Raw genomic sequence first — 22829 nt, 5'->3', positions numbered from 1 at the left:
GGCGCCATAATAGAACGAATCTTTAGATTCCATTGGATATGGAGACAAGAGATGAGATGATACATATACAGCTATTTATATTTTTTTCTGTGGATTATCAAGCCAGTTTATATATACACAACTATAATCAGTATGATGATAACTACAAATTTAGAAAACAAGCTGTGAAGATAACCATAATCCAAGAGACACGGCGCTAACTGTGGCAAATGCTTGACCAAACTCGTACAGTACATTTTCTCGCTCTACTGGAAGACGCTGCCAGTTGGTTTTCCTGCAACACAAAGCATTTCTCGAAGTACTCAGTCTCCTAACACACGATCTCATATTAATATATAATGTGAGGCACCTTCAATCCAAATAAAATCTTACTAGTATACACATTAAGCCATTAAAACAAGAAGTTGAATGAATGCTAGAGAAAGTTGGAAGAACATACCCAAAATCTGCAATTATTATGCTTATATTATCTTGTGATCGCCGATCCTGAAACAATAATGTTGAGATCACATTATTCAGGAAAAGGAAGACTCCAAATAGTTTGAAGTTTTTTTTTTTTTTTTTTAAAAAAAATGATGAATAATTACCAAAGCAATGTTTGCCAATGATTCACAAGCTTGCTGAAACAACACAAGGAAAACAGAATCATCAGATTATTTTTCTCGGACCGAAAATGCACAATTGATTGGCTTAGTAAGTCTTAAGCCTTCAGGTCTCACACACTCTCACCTGAACATTTCCATGCTGTCTTAGCTGATTTCTGACAATGGATACTGCTTCCGAGCTGCATATAACACATAAATCCTTTGTAATTTTCTGCTAGTTTAAGCTTTTTGATGCAATCTCATTTTTTCAACTCAAAAACTGAACAAAAATGTACAAAAAGTACATGGATCCACCCCAATGGTACTCCATATGTCCGACCCCAAGTCTCCGGGACAGTGGGGTTTTAAAGTTGAATTGAAAGAAGAATCGACAAACCTGTTAACGTAATCCCATAATCCATCAGAGGCTAAAAGAACAAACTCAGCATCCGATGCAAGTGCTATTTGGAAAAAATCAGGACGCGCGACAACCAAATCACCATTGAATTTCACCCTGAGAAGAAACACTGCAATAGATTATGTAATTGAATCGACCAAGGGTTTCTTGGATTCCCTTCCATTCGCGATTAAGGACATTCAAAGTTTGAAACAGTATGATGCCATATTCAGAAAATAGACCAAAATGCATAAAAAAGGTGTTTTGAGGCATCGGTGTAATTTTGTCGCTGTTTGTTCCCAAGGCTATCAGTTTATTTATGCAGTCATCTATAAAACCACTCAAATTAGTGAGCTAAAATTTCAGAGCAGCTTGCTGATGATAAAAGTCGGAAGCTTTTACCTAGAAACAAACTTTTCCGTCCATCTTCCTTCCTTAACTCCTCTTTGAAGCATCCTAGTTAAGTATCACAAAATCAATCTATTGTCAAGATAGGAACATCAGAAGGGAAACTGTAAATATTCAGACTAAAGAAAAAATACAGGGAACAAACTCATTCTTCTTTGTCTTGAACCGAATGTCACCAAAAGCACGAGACACTGCAATATCTCCACATATTCTCCCATTTGAAATCTGCATATGATAGACATCTCATGTCACTCCTACAATTTTAGGTAAGTTCTAGATTAGCTATAAGGTACTCCCTCCGTCCCGGTCAATTGCTGTCCTTTGGTTTTGGCACAAAGACCAAGGAAAGAGGACGGGGCCAATTACTAAATGACAAGTGGACCAAATTGAGTGTGAATGATCAAATTGCTCATCAAGTTCATTCTTAAAATAGAAAGGACACCAATTGACTGAGATACCTCAAAATGGAAAAGGACAACAAATGAGCAGGGAATAAAAATAAAATGGATTGATCTTAGATGAGGAGAACACACCCATCCACCTGCTTCTCGGACTCTTTTTATTTCCTGAAGAGATGCTTTGTTGTTTCCATAAGGTCTATGAGGATCAGTCAAGACTTCTGCTTTCCCAGAACGCGACAACACCTGAATTTACAAAACAAATTTATCTATAAACAACCTATTGAGCAATAAAGTCACTGGGAGGTGATACTCATGGTTTGCCTCGAACCATAAGCATCAAAACAAAATTGTGCCCTTAACTCCTTATGCAGTCGATTAAAACAAAACAACTCTGAACACTATTTTCATACCATACATCATAAATCGAGAAAGTAAAGCTAAAAACTTCGTGAAAATGTTTGTTTCTGAGAGGAAAACTTTGAGGAGTTAAAGAGTGGCATACCACAGAGGAATCACCAACATGTGCAATGTAAAGCCTATCACTCCCAATGAACATGACTGTAGCTGTTGCCCCAGATTCATCCTCACCGCCTTTCGACTCTAGACTATAAGTCATGATACAGTCCAAATATCAGTTTTTGATAAGGAATTCTAAGTACATAATAACCAAAGAGTAACTAAGATCACAGAAGTCAGGTGAGTTGCAAATTATTCCTTACAAGTTCAATAATTTGGAGTCCACACTTTCGAAAGCCCCTATGATTGCTCTCTTAATTGCCTCAAAATCTTTCCCACTTAATAGCAACCCGCCTTGTAGCGCCGCAACACATTCTTTATATAACTCATCCCTGTTAGGTATGTATAACCCATGTCAAGCCGATCAAACCGAGAACACAAATTCTTGTTTCAGATGGACACTTTTCGTCTTATTTTTCAAACGGGCATATGTGACCATTTTATAGTTAAATGTTACCACACAGTGGTATAGGCAGTGTTACAGCTTATGGTAACTGGGTTTTCAATATTGGTCACATTTAACTGTAAAATGGTTACAAAATTCCGTCTTATTATTTCAGACCAAAAAGACCCGTGCAAGACGCACTAGACCGAGAAAAATCAACCTATTAATAGAGTAAGGTATACTAGAAAAAAAACTATTAATAGAGTAAGGTATACTAGAAAAAAACTTGGAAATTTTAGTTAAAAATGGAGGATTTTCCATTATCTAGAGGACAAGTGCCCCTACTAACCAAAATGGCGGAGCCAGGATTCCCCGTTAGGGGGGTGAAAAATCTCAGCTGGGGCGAACGAGTAATTTCATAAGGCAAATTTGAAAAAAGCTCGAAAATTTAACTAAAAACTACGGGTTTTTCAACTTCAGCGGGGGCGACCGCCCCTGCTAGTCCCTCCGTCGCTCCACCGCTGAGTCTAACCACATGATCCCATCACATAGGTGAGACCCCATCGCCCGAAAGTATTCATGCCATCTATTTTGTACTATGTACTAATTATTGAGGGAATTACAAATATCAAGGAAACTCTGAAATTATCTGATATACAAAACTGTATACCTTAAGAAGTTGACAGTAGAAAAACCAGCATGCCCATCAAAAACAGCAGCAAAAGAGAAACCACTGAAAGCATCAGACTGAATAACAAGAGCATCATCCTCCATCTCGTCACGAGCGCCTTGTAACTTGGTAACACCCCATCTAATTCCTCCAACACCTGTCAATGAAGATGGTGCCTCAATAGCAATAGCAGAACAGTTGAGTGATGATCTACTTTTCTGTCTAACAAATATATGTTTTCTGGTGTTGGGTTTTGCAGATAAGTAGTTAATATCAGTTCTAGTTAATAGACATTTCTGCAACTGTTGTGTTAAGGAAGCCATTAATGCAGTTTTTGACAGATTCAATTTCAGTAATCTGCCAAAAGATTTGAGGAAATTTGGGTGGTTGTTTTTATAGTAAGAGGATAAGACAGTAATGCTAAGATATTATTTGTTGGATTCTGTTGGCCACATGATCAGTTGGAGTAAAACTTATGTTTGTGGCTTTGGTTCACTGTTTCCTTTACTTGATGAATTTCCCATTACAATGGAAGGGAGGGGGGATTCGGACGTCGGACCTATTGTCTACAATACCTCCGTCTTAACTGCTAGACTAAGACATCTTCAGTTCCTTTACTCGATGATTGAGCAAGAAGTCAATATAATTCAACCTTTCAGGTAAATGATTATTGACAGTCTAATTAAGTCGGTCACGAAAATATCAAACAATTTTTTGGTAATGACGGTCTTATACAAGTTCATAAAAAGGGTCCAACTTTTCATTTAAAAAGATCATGATATTTGTACTAATAGTTCCGTTTTTACACTTTTTTGTTTGTAAGACGGTTTTACATAAGAATAATGGAGAAATTTAATCTTCTGAAGTTGATTTTTACACTAATAATAATAATAATAATAATAATAATAATAATAATAATCCTAGGAATGCAGATATCACCTTTCTGGTTGATCCGAAAAAGTCCCAAGAGTAATTTACCAACAAAGTAAGACTTAAACATCAAGATTCAAGATCCATTAAGACTTCATATTTACAGCATTGACATTGTCCAAATTACCCTACAATTTTGGTGTGACGGAGTCACGAGGATAATTTTTACCCTACAACACGATCTTCAAGGAATCAGAGACTTTTTTAAGCAATTAAGCTAGCTGACATTTGCAGAATTACATATCCCTACCATTCAAACAACACAATCCAATATGGTGCACAAGTCGTATGAGGAAGATCAGCAAAAAGCGATGATTGGAACTTCATACCTCAACGACAAATTGCATCGAAAATGATCATCATAACACACTTTCAAAGGATCATCACAATCTAAAAATGCAAGGCTCAGGGTACACAAATCAGGATATATATGGATCATTTTGCTTCTCTTTCACGATTCAAGATCGTACATTGACGTTTTTCTACATACATTGATACATGAACAAATTCTCACATTTCTTCATGGATACACATTTTTCACCATTCAGCTTCCTTAAGATAATCAGGGCCTGGCTTAAAAGGATCAGTCTCAAGGTATGCTTCTGAACGATAAAACCCAGCCTCATTCATACGGTTACTGAGCACATGAAGGATGGCTTTTTTGGTCCCATACTCATCTCGGTTGTTGTTAACATATGCTGTAGCCTCGGCCGCTATTTCGTTGACAAATTCAAACCGATTGTCCTGCGATTTCATCAGCCAATCAATGTCACCGGATAAAAGACCTCCACCTTCATTCGTTTTCCGTATTTGCTCCTCGAGAAATGGGACACGCTCCAATTTGGCTTCTAAAAAGGGGTCTTTCTTCGTCTTAAGAAAAGGCAAGGGCAATATAGTTGTTAGCATTTATATGTAATATATAGGTTCGTAGGTTGGTAGTTTATCACTATGCCGAACATCAAAAAATGTGCATGCCCCAAGAACCTAAGATTGAGAATGAAACAAATAATCCGAATAGAATTTGCTAGACATGGAGCTCATAAGATAAAGACGCAAGCGCACAGAAAGTAAAAGAAAAACTTCCAACTGACTTCAAATTATAGTTTTCAGTGGGAGCTAGCTTCAGATGTTTGCGGTTTATACCTCATTAAGAGTATCGTGAAACACATTACGAGAAAAATATTCCCTCCATTTCATCCACTTAGTCCCATTTGACTCTTTTTAGAGAGTTCGGTACCTTTAATTGTTAATCACCAATCTGAGTCAACTAGGCAATATTTAAAATCTCTCTCGCAAGTCGCAACACATTAAATCATTGATGCTTAAGAAACTTAATATAGACCAGCTGAAGTCATTTGATAAACTCCTACAGAGACTCTCTTAAACAACTAATAGCATCTAAGTTTCTAAATCCAACCTTCAAACATTAATATATATGACAATGACAATAATGTATCACGTCAGAAACTACTTTGACTTGTACCCATTCAGATCACAAGCTGAATCTAGTCGAGAACCATATGACATAAAGCAGTAAAAAGGTTAAACGACTTCAAAGTCCCCTAAAATCACACAAGATACCAAGATTTAGTCCTTTTTATACATTTTCCAAAGCTAAATGCAACAAAAAAAACCAATTCAATAAGTATATTAACACATCTCGCTATCAACATTGAGTATTGGCATATGACCACGACAGAGGTATTACCCAAGGTCTCGTGTTTGAATCAATATCCTACTTGTACCAAATCGACCGTATTCTTACACACATGGAAAGATTTGGAACGAAACTCTCTTGCTCCGTTCCCCTCTCCTCTTTTTGTAACCAAACAAAGGGTTACAACTTACAATGACCACGTTATTGGTCTAAAGAGCCATTTTTGCTAATACTCGGCATATATCAAGTATGAACTCAGTTGTATGCTAGATACAGGGTACACGAGAGGGGTTTTCACTTTTCATTGAATCATAGTATTTGAAAGTGGGAACAGACGGTACTCAGGAATATCTCACTCGTAAGTCGTACCTACCTAGTACTTACCATACTGGAACGCTCGTGCTTTAAATATTAGCGACTACATCTATGTAATGACTCAAAAACAGGATTATGGATGACTATCGTCTTGTCTTTTCAGTTGTCATGACTTTAGCTAAACGTGGTTGACAAGATCATTCAGATTGGGTTTGGACCCATCAGTTCGATGGTCTTATGTGCTCTGATTAATGTTGGAAAATTGAGATTACTCGATACTCGCTATCGTGTCAATTCGGGTTAGGCAGCTTCAACGGTACTCCGTATGGTTCTAGGCAGAATTAAAAGAATTGGGTCATTGAGCAGTCGAGTCACTCGAGTGTGATTCCTATGGTTTTCTCTAATTGTAATTATCTTGTCAAAATTTACATAATTTAACTAAGCATGCAACAAACAACAACAAAGGGGTGGTGCCACACAGTTGGCTAGCGCGAAGATCTCATAGCTATCTGAGTAATCCTGAGGTCGAGAGTTCGAGCCTCTCTCACCCCATTCCTTTTTTATTAAGTATGATAGGTTCGCTTTGGTTTACGAGACAATTACCAAGGTTTGAGGCAATTTCCGTCCATTGTTACTTACACTAACATAAACGTTACTCCGTAGTTTATAGCTAACAACATGAAGCTCAATTTTGCCTTATTAGAGAACTAAAATGTGAATAATTCTTCTTTGTGCCCACGAAAACGTAATCATTCCACCAATTAACAGCAAATGGCTAATTTTGTCATTGCCGACCCCAAATCATTTCGATAATACGGCTCAAATTTTGTTGTTGGCTAATCTATCATTTTCAAATTCCATTTCCATTTCGAAGAACACTCACTAATAAAACATACTTCATACAATAAAACTTAACAATGCAACAAACATACAATCATCATTCATGAAAATCATAATCATACCAATTTTCGACGGCGCCATACTTGACGATGACTTCCACCATCTTTTCTGGACTTGGAATTACCCTAAATTAAAATCATAAACCCAAATCAATTTCACAATTTAAATTAATTTAAAAAAAATACAAATTCAGCTAAAAAAAGAAGAAAAAGACTAATTTCACATACCTGAGAAACTATAAAGAAGCTCAAACACCTTGAATTTGATTGCCCAACTTGAAATTTCTACAAAAAAAAAAAAAAAAAAAAAAAACATAATTAATTAGTACATGGAATTAAAGGTTGGAAAATCAGTAAATTGAAGTTGTAAATTGATGATATAATTGAATAATTGAGAGAGAGATTAGTTATACTGAAGAAGAGGAGAGGTGTAACAATGGAGAGAAGGGAAGAGAAGAAAGGGAGAGTGACATGATAATGGTGGATTGGATTAGGGTTTCAGGATTTGTTGCTCATCACTTCTCACTTCACACTTGCTCAGTTGCTTGTGTAGTTGTGTAACTTGTGTTCATACATAATAGGGATATAAGACGGTTTTAGGCTCTGTTTGTTAAAACTAACTGAAAAGTAGCTGAAACCTGAAAAGGTAGCTGAAACCTGAAAAGTTAACTGAAACCCAAAAAGGTAACTGATAAGGTAGCTGAAAATCAGGAACTGATAAGGTAGCTGATTATATAAATGTTTGGCAAACTAACTGAAAAGGTAATTGATTTTGATGAAATAACGTAAAAGGATATCATAATTATTTAATAGTATAGATTTAAAGGGTAAAAACGGAAAATCAAACCAAATCAGGTACATGAAATCTCAAATGTTACTGTAGGTAGCATTTCATTTCAGGTAGCTTATTTGGTTAAATAAATAAATAAGCTATTTGCCAAACGCTCACAAAAAAATAAGGTACTTGAAATTTTGGTCAAATAATCTACTTTGACTAAATCAGGTACCTGAAATGTCTTGCCAAATAGAGTCTTACACAAAAAGTACTTTGAATTAGAGGCGGATAAAACTACGGACTAATCGGACTCAACTTGGCTCGTGCGTCAGGATAAACATGAGTCATCAACCAGCATTTCCAGCCTAGCTTCCCAGGTCCCACCCAGAATGGGGCCTAGCCACCCTTCTCTAACCTGACCCGCTCATGCCCGTAAGAAAGGCAAGTACAAGTCACAATGTGTCTATCTGGGTCGGGATTTGACCATATGTGAGGGAGCTCGCTCGCTTTCTCAAACCATGTTTAGCTATAGGTTTGCTTGACCATGGTCTAACATTTAAAAATTAATTTTTATTCATAATCCATTTTACTAAACCCATCTTAAATTTTGGACCTTTATCAAGACCCATCTTTCACCCATTTTAGCTTCGCCTCTATCTTACCCCACCGAAATTTAAAAGAAAACTATTTTAATTAACCACTAAGACCAATAAATATTTGACACATAAGAAGGTGAAAAAAGGATGAAGTGGGTGGAAATTGAAAGAGGACCCAAAAACATGGAAGGTGTACCAGTCAGTGGATTATCAATCTGATGTACTGTAGTATATTGGATCGTATGGTTTTTTAGCATTAAGATAAAGTTTTGGAGTTTTAATTTAAAATTTTTGAGTTTTATTATAAAGTTTTTGAGTTAATTTACTTAAATATTAATCTCAAAAAGTTACATTGTAACTCAAAAAAATTACATATAAGCTCAGGAAAATTTGATTTTTGACGCTATAAAACTAAAATGTAATTTACAAACTCTATAGAACTAAAAAAATACACAAAAACTCATTAAGTATGAGGTAGTACATCTTATGTACAATCTTTTTTCTCAAGGTGAACCTGAGTTTAATTTTTTTAATACTCCCTCGTGTTTAGCCTAATATTCCCTTTTTTTTCAGTATATGTGAGGAGTATTATAATAAAAAAGGAAACATTAAGCTGAATAGGAGGAATACTTCTTTTCCTTTCACCCTCTTTCTAAAGTTAATCCCCCACCCCCGATAAACATATATAGTCTCACATGTTGTTTGGGCAGTGTGGTCATATCAGGACCGATTCGTACTAGCATGATTCATTCTTTAGATATACTCAAAACCAACTTAGAATAACTTAAAGGTATCCATAAAATAAATGTGATGTGCAGACCATGTTGTTGTTTTTTTTTTTTTTTTTTTTTAAACTTGAGTTAAATGTCATTTTATCTACCAAAATGTAAGGAAACCATCTGAATAAGCAGTAAAATATGTTTCTAAAAAAATTATATTAGGTAGTACTTCAGTATGTAAAAGAATGTATATAATAGGTAGTAAATATAAGTACCAATTTTTCTTATAGCTATGGGAAACTATTTTTGAAATGTGACCTTGTATTTTTTTTCCTTATTTGTTCGCTATGACAACTTTGCTAAATAGCGCGTCAACGTCTTTATATTGTTCAGTGATAGATTGTGTGATCTTTTTTTTTTTTTGATGACGAGGGGTTTAATCCTTAAATTTATTAATATTGTGTGATCCTTAAATTTATTAAAATTGAACATTCTGCATTGTTAAATTGATAACTTTAATACTTTTAAGTCACTGGTTTTCTAAATTACCACTTAGTAAAGAATGTATCGGTATTCTAGTATATATTTATTGCAACAATGGTCATGCTCAATTGCTCATTACTAAAAGGTTCTAACCTCTAACTAATAGCGCTCTCCTCTCCGGCTCTCCTACAAATTTTACTTGAATTCTAATAAATTCTCATTAAATAACCGAAAGTTGTGTTATTAAAGGAACCTTGTAATCATTCAAAACCAATTCGTTTTTTTTTTAAATTATTTAGTTAATATAAATAAAGTGTTACTGTATTAATTAAGGGTAATGATAAATACAACCCACTGTATTTAAGCAACCAAAAATAGAAATAAATATTTAATACATGCATTAATTTCATTGAATTATGTGTAATTGATTCCCTAACTTCTAAATTAATACCAAATTTAAAAGGTTATTAATAAATGCTTAAATACAACCCAATGAGTTGTATTTATCATTTCTCATTAATTAATTAATCTATCTCATGAACAACAAAGATTTTCCCCTTAATTTACGCAGTCATTTTTTTCTCGATCATCAATCACTCAAATAGATTCAAGAAGATGCTTACTTCCCGTATCTCTTAAATCTTAATTATATTCAAAATCTCGTATCTAAAAGAGGACAAATCTATTAATAAGTTACTCCACATCACCACCACATGTTACAACACACATTACACATTCATTTGATTCACCACCAAGAACAGTAGATTTGAACCAGTCCCCCTGCAACAAAACGTGACACCCACACACACAGTCACACATGACAATACTTATCAGTTATCACACTTTCACCCTTTCAACTTTGTGTTTAGATTCTTCTGCCCAAATATATAGACTTTGTCCAGATTTAAAGGATCACTACTCTTCTCACTCTCTCTCTAACTTACCCTTTATCTCTCTACAATCCTACATTTCTAGGGTTTCTGTTCTTCAACAATCTAAATCCCCCATTTTCAGACATTTTCAGACACCAAAAGTTGCATTAAAACTGTAAAGATTCAAACTTTACCAGTTTTTACCAGTTTTCAGCAGCTCAGGAAGGTTTAAATCTCTCTAATGGAGTTCTGATGATGATTTGTTCACTGTTTTATGGTATATGATCCTTACCCATATAGCATTTCTGGGATCTGATTGTTACAGGACAAAACTTTGTTATTGGACTTTTTTGCTTCATATTTGTACTTGGTTTCGGACAAAACGAAAGAAATTTGAGGTGGGTAAGTAAGTGAGTTTATCATCCATGGACAGGTCAAGATCTAAGAGAAGTTATTACTATGATGATCATCACCATGACCATGACTACGACCCTGAACCTTATTCAAGGACTAGACCTAGGTACAACAGTTATAACTCTAGTCATCATGCTCAGAATCATTATTCTAGTAGTCGTCATCGCGGTGGCGGGTTTGGTGGTAGTGGTGGTGGTGTGAGGATGGGTGGAAAGTTGGCTGATTCGTCGATAATGGTTACGACAAGTTATAGGATACTTTGCCATGATTTGAAGGTGGGTGGAGTGATTGGCAAAGGGGGTAGTATTATAAAGGCGATTAGACAGCATACCGGAGCTTATATCAATGTCCATGAGCTATTGGAAGGTGATGAGGAGAGAATTATTGAGATTTCAGATACTAGGAGGAGGGACCCTGATGGGAGAATGCCTGCATTTTCGCCTGCGCAAGAGGCATTGTACTTGATCCATGAGAAGATACTTGAGAGTGAAGCTTTTGGGGAGGATGACGGTGGGTATGGCCGAGGTGGGAATAACAATGGGAGGGAAGTTAGTAGGTTGGTTGTGACTAAGACTCATATAGGTAGCTTGTTGGGGAAAGGAGGGAGGATTATTGAGCAAATGAGGATGGAAACCAAGACTCAAATTAGGATTCTACCTCGCGATCATAATGCACCTCGTTGTGTATCAATGGGGGAGGAGATTGTTCAGGTTAAATTTTAATGTTCCTATGACATATGATCAACTTATTTATGCTGTGTATTTTTAAATGCATTTGGACTGCCTCGGATAGTCGGATTTGAGCTTACTTGGACCGGCATTTTATGATTACTTGGCTTGTTCTTTTTCCGATTGACTTCAAAGCAGGCCTTGACATTCCCTTGCATTTCTGTGATGTACTGAAAGCCTTTGCTTGATGCCAGTGGAAGTTGTTACTTGACAAACCACATGTTGCTCATTGCGTCTCTGTCATAGACTATTTCTCTAGCCCGTTTAATGTCTTGAGCATAATTTTTTATCTCATTTGGACCATGCCTTGGTTTGACTTGGAATCATTGGGTTTTAGACAATCTTACCTTATCTGACATTGCTTAAAGATTCTGGATGATTTGCTTCAACTCGGTTTTGTGCTGTTATAAATGTCAAGTGGATAATCTTCAGATTGTTAAGAATTACGTATGTCATAATACTAGCTCTAGATGATGTTAGAATCTTAGATGTTTCTGTAGGAATTGTTTACATTTCACGTGGTTGGTAAAGGTGAAGTCGTAGAACCCTGTTACGTGTAGTGTTTGCATATCATGTGGTTGGTCAGGGAAAAAAATATTTGCTATGAGACTAATTTATTTGTGTATACGTAACTGAATCTTGTCCTGCTGAATATTGAACTAGCTTTTCTATCACAGATTGTTGGTGATATAGAGGCTGTGAAGGATGCCTTATCTGTCGTTGCATCACGCTTGAGAGAGAGTCAGCATCGTGATCGAAGTAATTTTCAAGGGCGGCATCACTCAGATGATCGTTATGAGGATGACGGTTATGAGGATGACTTTGGTCCATCTCGCAGAGATGGTTCTCCTTACCACTCGCGTTCTAATTCTTACCGTAACAGAAGCACCAGCTTTTCATCTCGATCTGGTGGTTATGCATATGAATCACAGACTGCCTCCCGTACTGCAAATGATCAAACCTCTTTTGGAGACCTTGTTTTTCGGATACTCTGTCCTAATGATAAGGTTGATAGTGTGGTAGGGTCGTCCAGTGGTATTCTGGATCTTCTTCAGAATGAAATTGGTGTTGATGTCAAAGTTTCTGATCCTGTTGATGGTTCCGAGGAACGTATAATCACTGTTTTTTCTGATGAGGTATCTCCTAGATAATGGTTGCTGTATTCTGGTCCAGTTTGTGTTGGGTTTATTAGGGTTAGGTCGTTTTGCCTTTTTCTTTTTCCTTCTCTTCTTCTTTTCTGTCATTTCCTGCTGATGTTTTGTTTTCTTGCTTCTTAATCTCACCTAGGGCCCTGAAGATGAACTATTTCCAGCTCAAGAAGCATTGCTGCATATTCAAACCTGCATTGTGGATCTGGTACCAGACAAGGACAGCAGTGTGACCACAAGGCTGCTAGTTGCCTCCCGGGATGCTAGATGCTTCGATGATGATGAATCGCTGTCTGAGATGAAGAAACTTACTGGTGCAGATATAGAAATCCTGCCCAGGGAAAATGTCCCTGCATTCATATCATCTAATGATGTGCTCGTCCAGGTGTGCATAGAATTCGTGTAGATGTAACTTGCATCCTTTAATGCTTTAGCAATGGCAGTTTTGATACCAAAGGGTCTTAACCTAGTTCACGAGTATCACGCTTCAACGACATTTGGCATGCAATTGCCATTGCTTTTCCTTTTATGGTACAGTACGCAATACACTTTAGTGTGCTAATCTTTCTCGTAAATGAGTATAGGTTCCCAAACTTGGAAAAACTTATTCCTTATGTAGCCAGGAAATGTTCCTAGCATTTGAATTTGTTTCCGATTAGATAACACGCGCTTATAGTAGGTTTCAGTTTATGTTTGTTCCCGTTTCTTTTTCACGTGTTCGTTATAAATGTTGGGGCTTTTTCTTAAGCATTAAATACTGTCAAATACTCCGTATGTTAAATGATCTCATCATGCATTGTTAAAACATTGAACATACTTTTGATTTGGAATTTTATGTGAAAACTGAGGATATGCTTTAAACTTTTAAAGACGGAAATTTATCTCTTGCTCTACTACCGTTTCTTTTCTCAGTTGCTTGCTTGTCATATCTGCAGATTGTAGGAGAGATAAAAGCAGCTCGTGAAGCTCTAGTAGAGGTGACTGCCAAACTAAGGAGTTACTTATACAAAGAGTTCTTGCAAAGAGATATGCTACCGCCGTCTAATTCCAGTCCACCTTATGTAAGAAATGGTCGCCATGGATCAGTTTCCGTAAAAGATCTCCCGCCAACCAATGAATCATTGGCGAATGGATCTCCTGCATTGGTATCTAACGGCACACGCACAGACGCACCTGTGAGACCAAATAAGGTAACTACTAGGCTCTAACTGTGTGAGACTGCACTCTACTCAATCTGAGTGTCTTTATACGAATAAAACCATCAACTCAGCAAGTAAAAAACCTCCCAACGTTGTTATCCGTAAGTACATTGTGATGTGTTGACAGATTTCCAAAGGTATAAATGCGATATGTCTTGTTCCTCAATGTTTTTTAAGGTAAAGACTTTATTTTAATAACGGTGGGAAGTTGGGAACCTGTGGCCGTTACCTCATGTGCGCATTTGGGTAAAACTAATTGCTCCCGGGAGGCTAAAATCTGATGAGTTATTATCTCATGCTTTTAACTAGAGCCGGCAAGTCTAACCCGACCCGAACCCGAGCAAATCCGACCCGACCCGAAAATATTGTGTCCCGAAACCGACCCGACCAGATGATGACCCGTAACCCGGCACGACCCGATTATTAGTGACCCGAACCCGACCCAGACCCGACCCGATACTGACCCGATTAAATTGATGACCCGATAATTATTAAGCTTAATTTTGATCAAAATGAAAGTGATTTTGTGTTTAGATTGATATGTTTGACTTAGTAATGAATTAATTAAACCAAATAATAGGTTAAAAACTAAATTTAATGGTAAAAAATTATAGTAATGCGATTAAGTTACCGGACCCGATAATGACCCAACCCAAACCCAACCCGACCCGAAATAACCCGACCCGACCCTGCACGGCTCGACCCGAAAGGGTATGCCGACCCGATATGACCCGAACCCGATATGACCCGTCCCGACCCAAACCCGACCCGACTGCCACCTCTACTTTTAACCCACATGCGCAAGGTAAAAACTAAAAACTATTGTGGTGTCCGGTAACATATAAATTTTTTGATTGAATAGAGCACGGAATTATTATTTTCTAAAGTTAGTTAAAAGATTATGTATTTATAAGTCTGATATGAGCCTGGGAATAAATTGCATAGTTTGAGTGAGGGAACTCTTCAGTGTGACTGTCTTGAGTCTTGAAAATAAAAATGAGTACAAAGCTGATGCGGCAGAGTCGAGAGTGAACTATGTTTATGTTTATGGAATAAAGATAGTTCTTGGGGATTTTCACCTCCAATAAGCCCTGTTTTCTCTTTTTACACTTTTTATTTAAAATTTCTGGATGCGGTAAAGCTACTGATGATCGCAACTTGCAGGACTTTGGTATTCATGCACTCTACTTTACACCTTCAAAAGGTTTTCAACCATGCCTTTCTATGCGTTCAAGTGTATATTGTCTGTCTATTTTTTTTTTTTTCATTTTATCTAATCTACAAATGCTAACAATATGAGATTTAGAATAGGGATTAAAGTGTGTAAAGTGTGAAACCAACTGTGTTTTCCATTTCATAATGCCATAATCATGAAGCTTCGACTATTTTTCTTTTTGATCCTTGTGTAAATCTTTCCTTGCAGGATGCTGGACTGTCAAGTGAAACTTCAAAGCAGAATGGAAATGACCGCCGTGAAGAAAGTGCCAGCAGTCGTCGTGAAGATAGTGCATCTAGTTTGAACAGGTCTTAATCTCCCTTTATTTCAATACTACAATTGAGTTTGGAAACAATCATGTTTTTTAATACTTCATAGCTAATTGAGAAGCAGGATAGATTTCCCGGTTAATGTTAACCATGTATTTTACGTCTGTTTCTACAATTCCAGGATCCAACTACCAATGGTCACAAGAAGCACTCTGGAAGTTGTCATACCAGAATATGCAATTTCAAGGCTTGTGGCAAAGTCCAAAATCAAGCTCGCTCAAATTAGTGAGGTAATATAAAATTCTATAGTTTTCGTTTATTGAGTGATTTTATTTACGACAGAGGTAAAGGAACCTCTGAAAAGCTATACTAAAAGATTGACAAAAAAAAAGCATGAAAAAATATTTCCTGTAGTTATTTTGTTCCTTGTTTTTGACTTCCTGTAATGTCGTTCACTGGTGCGTAAAACTATTTTCCCATCATCTCTGAGCAGTTATCAGGAGCTAAGGTTACACTGATCGACGATGAACCGAACTCTTCTGAAAAATTTCTTAGAATATCGGGCACACCAGAACAGGCAGAAAGAGCTCAAAGTTTACTTCAGGGTTTCTTCTTGAGCAGTAAGTTCCTCCTTTAACTAGCTAACAAATGGGTCATTCGGGCTGGGTCATTACTAGTTTGCGTTCAGACCGCTACCGGGGTCAGTGACTACTGGACGGCTCAATCCCATCATTTTTTTGGTGGTTGTTAATAAGGTTTTTCAAATTAGTCATTTTGATTTGGTTATTCAGTTGTGTCAGTTTTGCCATATTATACATCCTGCCCACCGTTTTTTACGTCTTTGGTTTCATGTGAGGGAATTTCCGTTTTACTAATTGGTGATTGTACTTTGACAGTTCAAGATGGCCCTTAAGCTGAGGCAGGGGAAAGTGACAAGAGCAGTGAATCAAGGAGCTAGCTAACGCGGAGCTCCAATTTTCTCAAGGCATGTGAAACTGTGTAAGTGATGAGTTTAACTTTACCAGGGAGCTAGCTAAAGCGGGCTCCATGTTGTTTTCAGACTTTTCTTTGTTAGATGTATTATAGGCTTCAGCCGGCTGCGCATCCTCCACATATGACAGGTTTGACTGTATCTGTGTTTGAATGCTCTCAGAATTATCAATTTTTTACTCTGCCTGTTGTATTAGTATGCTTGTTTAATGCAATTTTAGTCAACTGTTAGTGCTGTTTCTTAATGCAATCTAATATTGAAGACCAGAAAAAAACTGAAAAAAATCTGTAGGCCGGACTTCTCTTTGTTCATCTTATAGAAACGGACTTGTGTGTTTATATCTTCTGCAATGCGGAAGACAACTATCCTAGCTGGTATTCTGGTTTAAAACCCGCCAACATCAAAACCGCCCTTCAAACTCCCTTCACAAAAAAATAAAAATAAAGCTCATCTTTCAAAGCCTAGTAAGGATTACTAATGTTCCAGTCGCGGATTGATAGAATCACGCACAAGGCATAAACTACAGTAGCCCAAATGTACAGGACTATCAGTACATTATCTTTACTAATGACTGATATCGCATGATTGTATTACATTCTGATGCTGGGCCTGGTTTAAGCCTTAATCCGTACTGAATTAGCATCTGTGTGATGGTTACTCATCCACAAGTCGCTTCCATAGCAAGCCTCCTGATTGGGACGGCTGTGCAGCCAGTCGGTCCGAGGGTAGCCTCACTCACGTTGATCGTACACGTTGGCTTTCCTACACATGCCTGGCATCCATGAAATGTCAGAATTAAGGAAATTGGACATTATTTCCATTATTCTACTGTCATTTGTTTTCGTCCACAACAAAAATATTCATCTCAAAGTTTTTTGCATTGTTACCTTATTTATCGTACTAAATGCCGAAGTAGACTCACAAATGCCCTTTTTGTAGCCACCACAAACACCTGTAGGGTCACCGAAGCTAGCAACCTTGATTTCCTTGATAGTACTAGGACATGTTAGCACAATTGTGGCTCCTTCATATGGATTTGCACAAATTTTGTCTACACTGGAGGTTTGGATCTTAATGTAGGTTGGGTTTCCTCCATATTCTTCAAACATGATCAACGTGTTCTCACCCGATGGATTGAGGAACGATCGAGGGACATGGTACCTGAGTGTTTTGCATTATTTGTAGCACTGTTAGTGACTGCAGAGTTATGTTACGAGATGGCGAATGCACAATATGTCTAAAACACATAGAAGGGTTCTGTTACCATCTTTGGGTGGCATTTCCACAGTTTGTCCTGCACTTATCAGGTTTATAACCACCGCGATAATCACATTCCTGGCAGCCATCGGCATTAGTAAGAAAGCTTGGCCAATATCGGCCAATACTATTCCCGTTCACCCAAGCATGTCCTTTTCCCATACCAGCAAAGTCCATTACAACCGGATCTTTACCATATGGACTCTTGAAAGTCGTCTGAAAAATGTGCGGTATCCAACATATAGCATTAACAGCACAACCCTAGTACAATGCCCTATGCCTTACTGCATCGAAAACTGCATGAACTAATAGCTACTCTACAATATAGGAAACACAATATAAGGGTTGGGCACCGGTCCAAAACCGGACCGGACCCGGAATCGGCAAAAATCATAGACCGGAACCGGATCGGATTATAAAAATTCAGGTCCGGGACCGGACATGAAAAATTCCGGTCGAAGACCGGACCAGACCGGTTGGACCGGAAAATGTCATTACATGCCTACCTTTTCAAATTCCGGTCCAAAAATTCCGGTTCATTGGACCGGATCGGACCAGATTAAAAATATAAGTTTAAGAAAAAAAATGCAAATAGCAATAACTTCGGGCATTTCGGTCCAAACCTGTCCGGACCTGACCGGAAACCGGAATGTTAGAAAATGGTGGACCGGAGACCGGACCGGAATTTTTAATACCAGTTCCGGTCCATTTTTCCGGTCCGGACTGGAATTTTTAAAACCGGTACCGATCCATTTTTCCGGTCCGGACCGGATTATGCCCACCCGACATTCATTGTATCGGAGATTTTGGCTTGACTTCGAAATGAAATTGGGAGTATAAAAACTATGTACCTTATACCAAGTGAATTTTGAACCAAGTGCAAGGTTAGAACTATGCCACTGCATTTTCGCGCTAGTCTCGGCTTTAAACATCCCTCTTTTCTCACCGTCTAGACCGACCTTGTAGAACCATTGGTTAGTACTCAAATCCCTTGTAACTGTTTTGTTATCCTTAGTCCCTAGCAACTGAACTGTACCCACAATTCCTGCAGGTCCTTTATCAAAGAAGGGTCCATAGTTCTGTAAACCCACAAACAAGAATATGAGCAAGATAAAAAAAATTTTTTTAAAAAAAAAACCCGGGAAAGATTACCAATGAAACGTACTTGAAATCCGACTGTTATACTAAGAATCGCGATATTGTTTACGCCTTTGACCAATTGAAGAGGGGTATCAAAGATCAAGTGATAATTTCCTCTGGTAGCCAATTTATCCGCTGCAAGAATCAAGAGATTTACCTTCGATTTACTTAAGAATAGTTGCAAAACCAAATATATGATGAATTGGAATTTTCCTTTGCTATACACTGATGAGCTTTACCTTTGTATCTTCCATTGAGAAAAGAATGCAAAACATGGCCTCCTTTGGTGTCTACTCTGAGAGTCACTTTTGCACCAAATAGCGGATCCGTCTCGTCTATAGTTATGCTATTTAAAACAAATCAAGTAAATTTGCTTAGTCTAGACATATACTTTATTTGAATGACCCATAATGAGAATTGTGTCGAAAGCTGCATTAACGAGATGATTCTCTTGCCGTATAAAAAGCGTAGACGGTTTAGCGTAATGAATGCGAAAAGAGAGAATAATAGTGTTGTAGTACCTGGTCATGTACCATAAGTAATCACTGGTATCATTGGCTTCTTTTTGATCAATTAGCCTATTTAATGAGAAATCACCTTGTAATTGTGATGACTTGAGGTTCTTGAATGGCTCAACTCTCCATAGCCATTGCAAGCCTTGCTCTGCCTCACCACCCGACGATTTCATCACCATCACATTGGTTTGAGTGTTTACCTATCAGTTGAAATTGCCAAATAAACCTATTTAGCCATGACCGAGACAACGGTTCACTTTTTTTTTTTTTTTTTTTTTTTTTTTTTTTTTTTTCCTATCATGTGGTATATGCTGAAGTAAAATAAAATGACTCGATAAACTACATTCCCTGAACTTTGACGTAGACGTTTGTTGATAATTTTTTTTCATCTCGACAGTTCGATGCTATACTCAAATTCTGAGTAACACTTGGCAACGACTTTACTAACTAAACTAAATGACATCCGTATAGGGTGAAGTTATATATACCTTAGCAGTGTTGTAAACTTCTTGATTGCAGTCAGGGAGAACACTGACAGACCAAGCCGGGATTGAATACTGTTTGCCTTGGAAGCTTACGCTTGCATCATTTGCGCTATCATTGTTTGCGATGAAACAACTCGATTTTACCCCAGTTGAGTAAATTGTAGCCTTACATGTATAAATATACATAGTTTTAAATTTTTAATGAGTTGAAACAGATTCAAGTTATTAATGATAAAAACGCGATACTCACTTCAACATTGGTTCCCAAATCTTGTGTCCGAGGTTCACCTTGTAGTAAATTGTTTTCCATCGAATAAAGGAGCTCATGAAGTTGCTTCAGATGCCCCCATTTCGGCTGGTAAATATTACCTGGTGACACATTCCGAAAAACATCTCAGAAAACCATCAGTCGATGCAAGGGTAGGACTGTATACATCTCTGTTACCCGTTATGATCGATTTTTTTTTTTTTTTTTTTTTTTTTTTGTAAAAAAACTTTTAGTACGAGGTTGTTGGACTCACCATATTCATCAAGAGGCGCGTCATAATCATAGCTTGTAGCCATAAAAGGACCTCCGGCTGTTCGACCAAAGTCAGTACCACCATGGTACTTCAAGAAACAAGGGAGTGACAGTCATGTTAATCTTATGAGGAGAACAAGAGTATATAAACCAAGTACAATGAAGGTTGATTTGGTTTAGAAAGCTAACTACCATGTAGTAATTCTGTAATGAACCGCCTTTCTGGAAGAAGCGTGCGACTGCGTATGCAAGATCTTCGACTGGTCTATGAGGGTGTGATTCCCCCCATGCTTTGTACCTGTATTATATCACAGGATCAGAATATAGAGTACTACTTCCATCTTATTATCTTTGGTCCGCGGTCTTGAGATATACGGAATATTTTCTAAATAAAACCCTTTCCGTTGTAGAATAAGGTTGGAAACGCGGTTTTTAGAAGGGTTGATCTCGCTGAAATTTGAGAAAGACGTCGATATATTCCATATTTATCATTAAATTATCGTATTTGTTGGTTTACAAGGCAAAACTGCGACCTTATGGTCAAAGGTTCAAATTCTGACTAAATTAATTTAAAAAGTTATCAGACCGTCTTATTATTACAAAAGTGGGCCAAACTCACCAACCGGACCAATTTTCAGTCCAAAACTTAGGAGAGGTAAGTCTGTTTGGAATGAAGGAATCACAATAATAGCCATTACAGGTATTAATCTGCAATGAAATAAAACAATGTGAGATATAAGCTCCAGAAGTACAAGCTCAAGCTCAGGCTCGGGTTCAGACTCACCATTGGTTCGGGTGCATCGGCTTGTTGGCACATGATCCAGGGCTCTGCTATGTTCTGAGCTTGAGCTAATTGTGAGCACCATTTAATGTATTCCGTGCCCTCTTTTTTATATGGTTTCATAATGTCACCATACTCATTTTCGATCTGTCAAAAAATCATTCATGCATACAGTAAGTCTCTCTTATGACTATTACAAGTGTGAAACGGATTTAAAAATAGATCTCTAGCACCAATTAATGATCGGTACTAATTAACCGGCTAGATGAGCTGATTTAGATCCGTTTCACGCTTACAACCGTCTTAAATAAGAATTTGTATTCACCTGAGCAAGAATAATTGGACCACCCTGTGAGGCAAACAGGTTTTCCTTCTTACACATATCCACTATTAGTTTTGTAAAGGTTGCCATTTCATCCTGCAAATATCAAAATAATTATTGAGAGTAAGTCCTTAACAACTACTCCCTATGTCTCATTAAATAGTTTACATCTGCAGGGGAAATAAAGCAAATGTAACTATTGACTGGGAGCATGAGACGGAGGGAGTATGTCACCCAAACTAATCATATTACCTCACACTCGTTTCTTATTACACTCGAAACTCAGACATGGCTATGATATTTGACAAGTATATGTTACGTGGATGTACATCTGTGTCGAATACTTCTAATTGAATCCGTAATAACACAACTTTGATATTGGTTATTGGTTAATTACCTTGTAAACCTGATTGTTGGTCCTGAGTTTGATGCCTGGTAAGTTGTGAAGCCACATAGGAAAGCCACTGTAAGAATTCAAGTACAAGAATAACATCTTACGGAGTACTATATAATAATCCGTGACTCAATGCCAATCACTTACTTCGTAATTAGCCTAATGATTAAAACGGAGATACTAAAACCGTATCCTTTAATTTGATTCTCATACAAAAGCGTACTTCGTATCATTTTGAATGTACTACGTACTACTTCGTATGAAGTACTTTATTAACCAAACAATATTAACTTTAACCGATATTTTCTCATACAGTAGCTACGATTTTTGGATGTCTCACCCATAATTCCATTCAGCACAAACGTAAGGTCCAATTCTTAAAAATCCATAGAGTCCTAGACTTTGCATGGTTTTGAAAAATCTTACGAAGTCTTTACGTCCACTGAAATCATACTGCAACATAAATTAAGGAGAAATACAATTTATTATTAAGAATATAATTATATAACCATTAATTATATTTCAACAACATAAAAATGGGATTTTAGTTAACCTGACGGCGAATAGGCTCGTGTAAATCCCAAAATATGTATGTTTCGATGGTGTTAATCCCTCCTTCCTTGGCCTTCTTCATTAACTCCGGCCACATCTATTAAGAAACCAAATATAATGGCTTAAACCGTTTTACAATAAAATAGTGTAAAAGTTATTTAATTTATAATATCGTAGTTAATTACTAAATATAACACCTCAGGAGTACTACGAGGATAGTGAATAGCACCGGATATAATGAGTCTTCTTTCACCATTAATTTTGAGGGCTCTTGAATCGTAAGATACCTCA

At 37.2% G+C, this 22829-nt stretch overlaps 4 protein-coding genes across 4 annotated transcripts; 1 reads left to right on the top strand and 3 right to left on the bottom strand.

Moving 5' to 3' along the window:
- Window positions 1–7: 7 nt before the first annotated feature.
- On the bottom strand, window positions 8–3844 carry LOC141618523 (protein phosphatase 2C 57-like). Its single transcript, XM_074435629.1, has 11 exons — window positions 3362–3844; window positions 2510–2638; window positions 2293–2395; window positions 1923–2033; window positions 1535–1614; window positions 1384–1437; window positions 982–1098; window positions 730–784; window positions 588–620; window positions 440–486; window positions 8–274 (listed from the first exon to the last, which is right to left on the bottom strand). Exons 1-11 carry the CDS (start codon window positions 3682–3684, stop codon window positions 151–153), a joined length of 1176 nt encoding a protein of 391 aa, XP_074291730.1. The 5' UTR covers window positions 3685–3844; the 3' UTR covers window positions 8–150.
- A 788-nt stretch (window positions 3845–4632) lies between these two features.
- On the bottom strand, window positions 4633–7734 carry LOC141618519 (protein PLASTID TRANSCRIPTIONALLY ACTIVE 7). The gene is made up of 4 exons (XM_074435626.1): window positions 7576–7734; window positions 7391–7447; window positions 7226–7288; window positions 4633–5161 (listed from the first exon to the last, which is right to left on the bottom strand). Exons 1-4 carry the CDS (start codon window positions 7633–7635, stop codon window positions 4829–4831), a joined length of 513 nt encoding a protein of 170 aa, XP_074291727.1. The 5' UTR covers window positions 7636–7734; the 3' UTR covers window positions 4633–4828.
- A 2786-nt stretch (window positions 7735–10520) lies between these two features.
- Window positions 10521–16767, top strand: LOC141618518 (RNA-binding KH domain-containing protein RCF3-like). The gene is made up of 8 exons (XM_074435625.1): window positions 10521–11731; window positions 12427–12885; window positions 13037–13282; window positions 13833–14087; window positions 15520–15620; window positions 15763–15871; window positions 16075–16201; window positions 16478–16767. The coding sequence occupies exons 1-8, from the start codon at window positions 11033–11035 to the stop codon at window positions 16492–16494; spliced, it is 2013 nt and encodes a 670-aa protein (XP_074291726.1). The 5' UTR covers window positions 10521–11032; the 3' UTR covers window positions 16495–16767.
- A 101-nt stretch (window positions 16768–16868) lies between these two features.
- LOC141618517 (beta-galactosidase 7-like) lies at window positions 16869–22051 on the bottom strand. Its single transcript, XM_074435624.1, has 15 exons — window positions 21990–22051; window positions 21596–21688; window positions 21274–21417; window positions 21109–21197; window positions 20682–20787; window positions 20491–20578; window positions 20220–20338; window positions 19973–20134; window positions 19491–19684; window positions 19209–19315; window positions 18995–19104; window positions 18681–18908; window positions 17837–18045; window positions 17460–17733; window positions 16869–17344 (listed from the first exon to the last, which is right to left on the bottom strand). The coding sequence occupies exons 1-15, from the start codon at window positions 22044–22046 to the stop codon at window positions 17231–17233; spliced, it is 2094 nt and encodes a 697-aa protein (XP_074291725.1). The 5' UTR covers window positions 22047–22051; the 3' UTR covers window positions 16869–17230.
- Window positions 22052–22829: the final 778 nt, after the last annotated feature.

This window comes from Silene latifolia, chromosome X (assembly GCF_048544455.1).
Source record: "Silene latifolia isolate original U9 population chromosome X, ASM4854445v1, whole genome shotgun sequence".
In the NCBI taxonomy this organism is placed as follows: domain Eukaryota; kingdom Viridiplantae; phylum Streptophyta; class Magnoliopsida; order Caryophyllales; family Caryophyllaceae; genus Silene; species Silene latifolia.
Note: the sequence above shows the minus strand (reverse complement) of the source record. Positions and strands in the feature narration are given on the sequence as shown.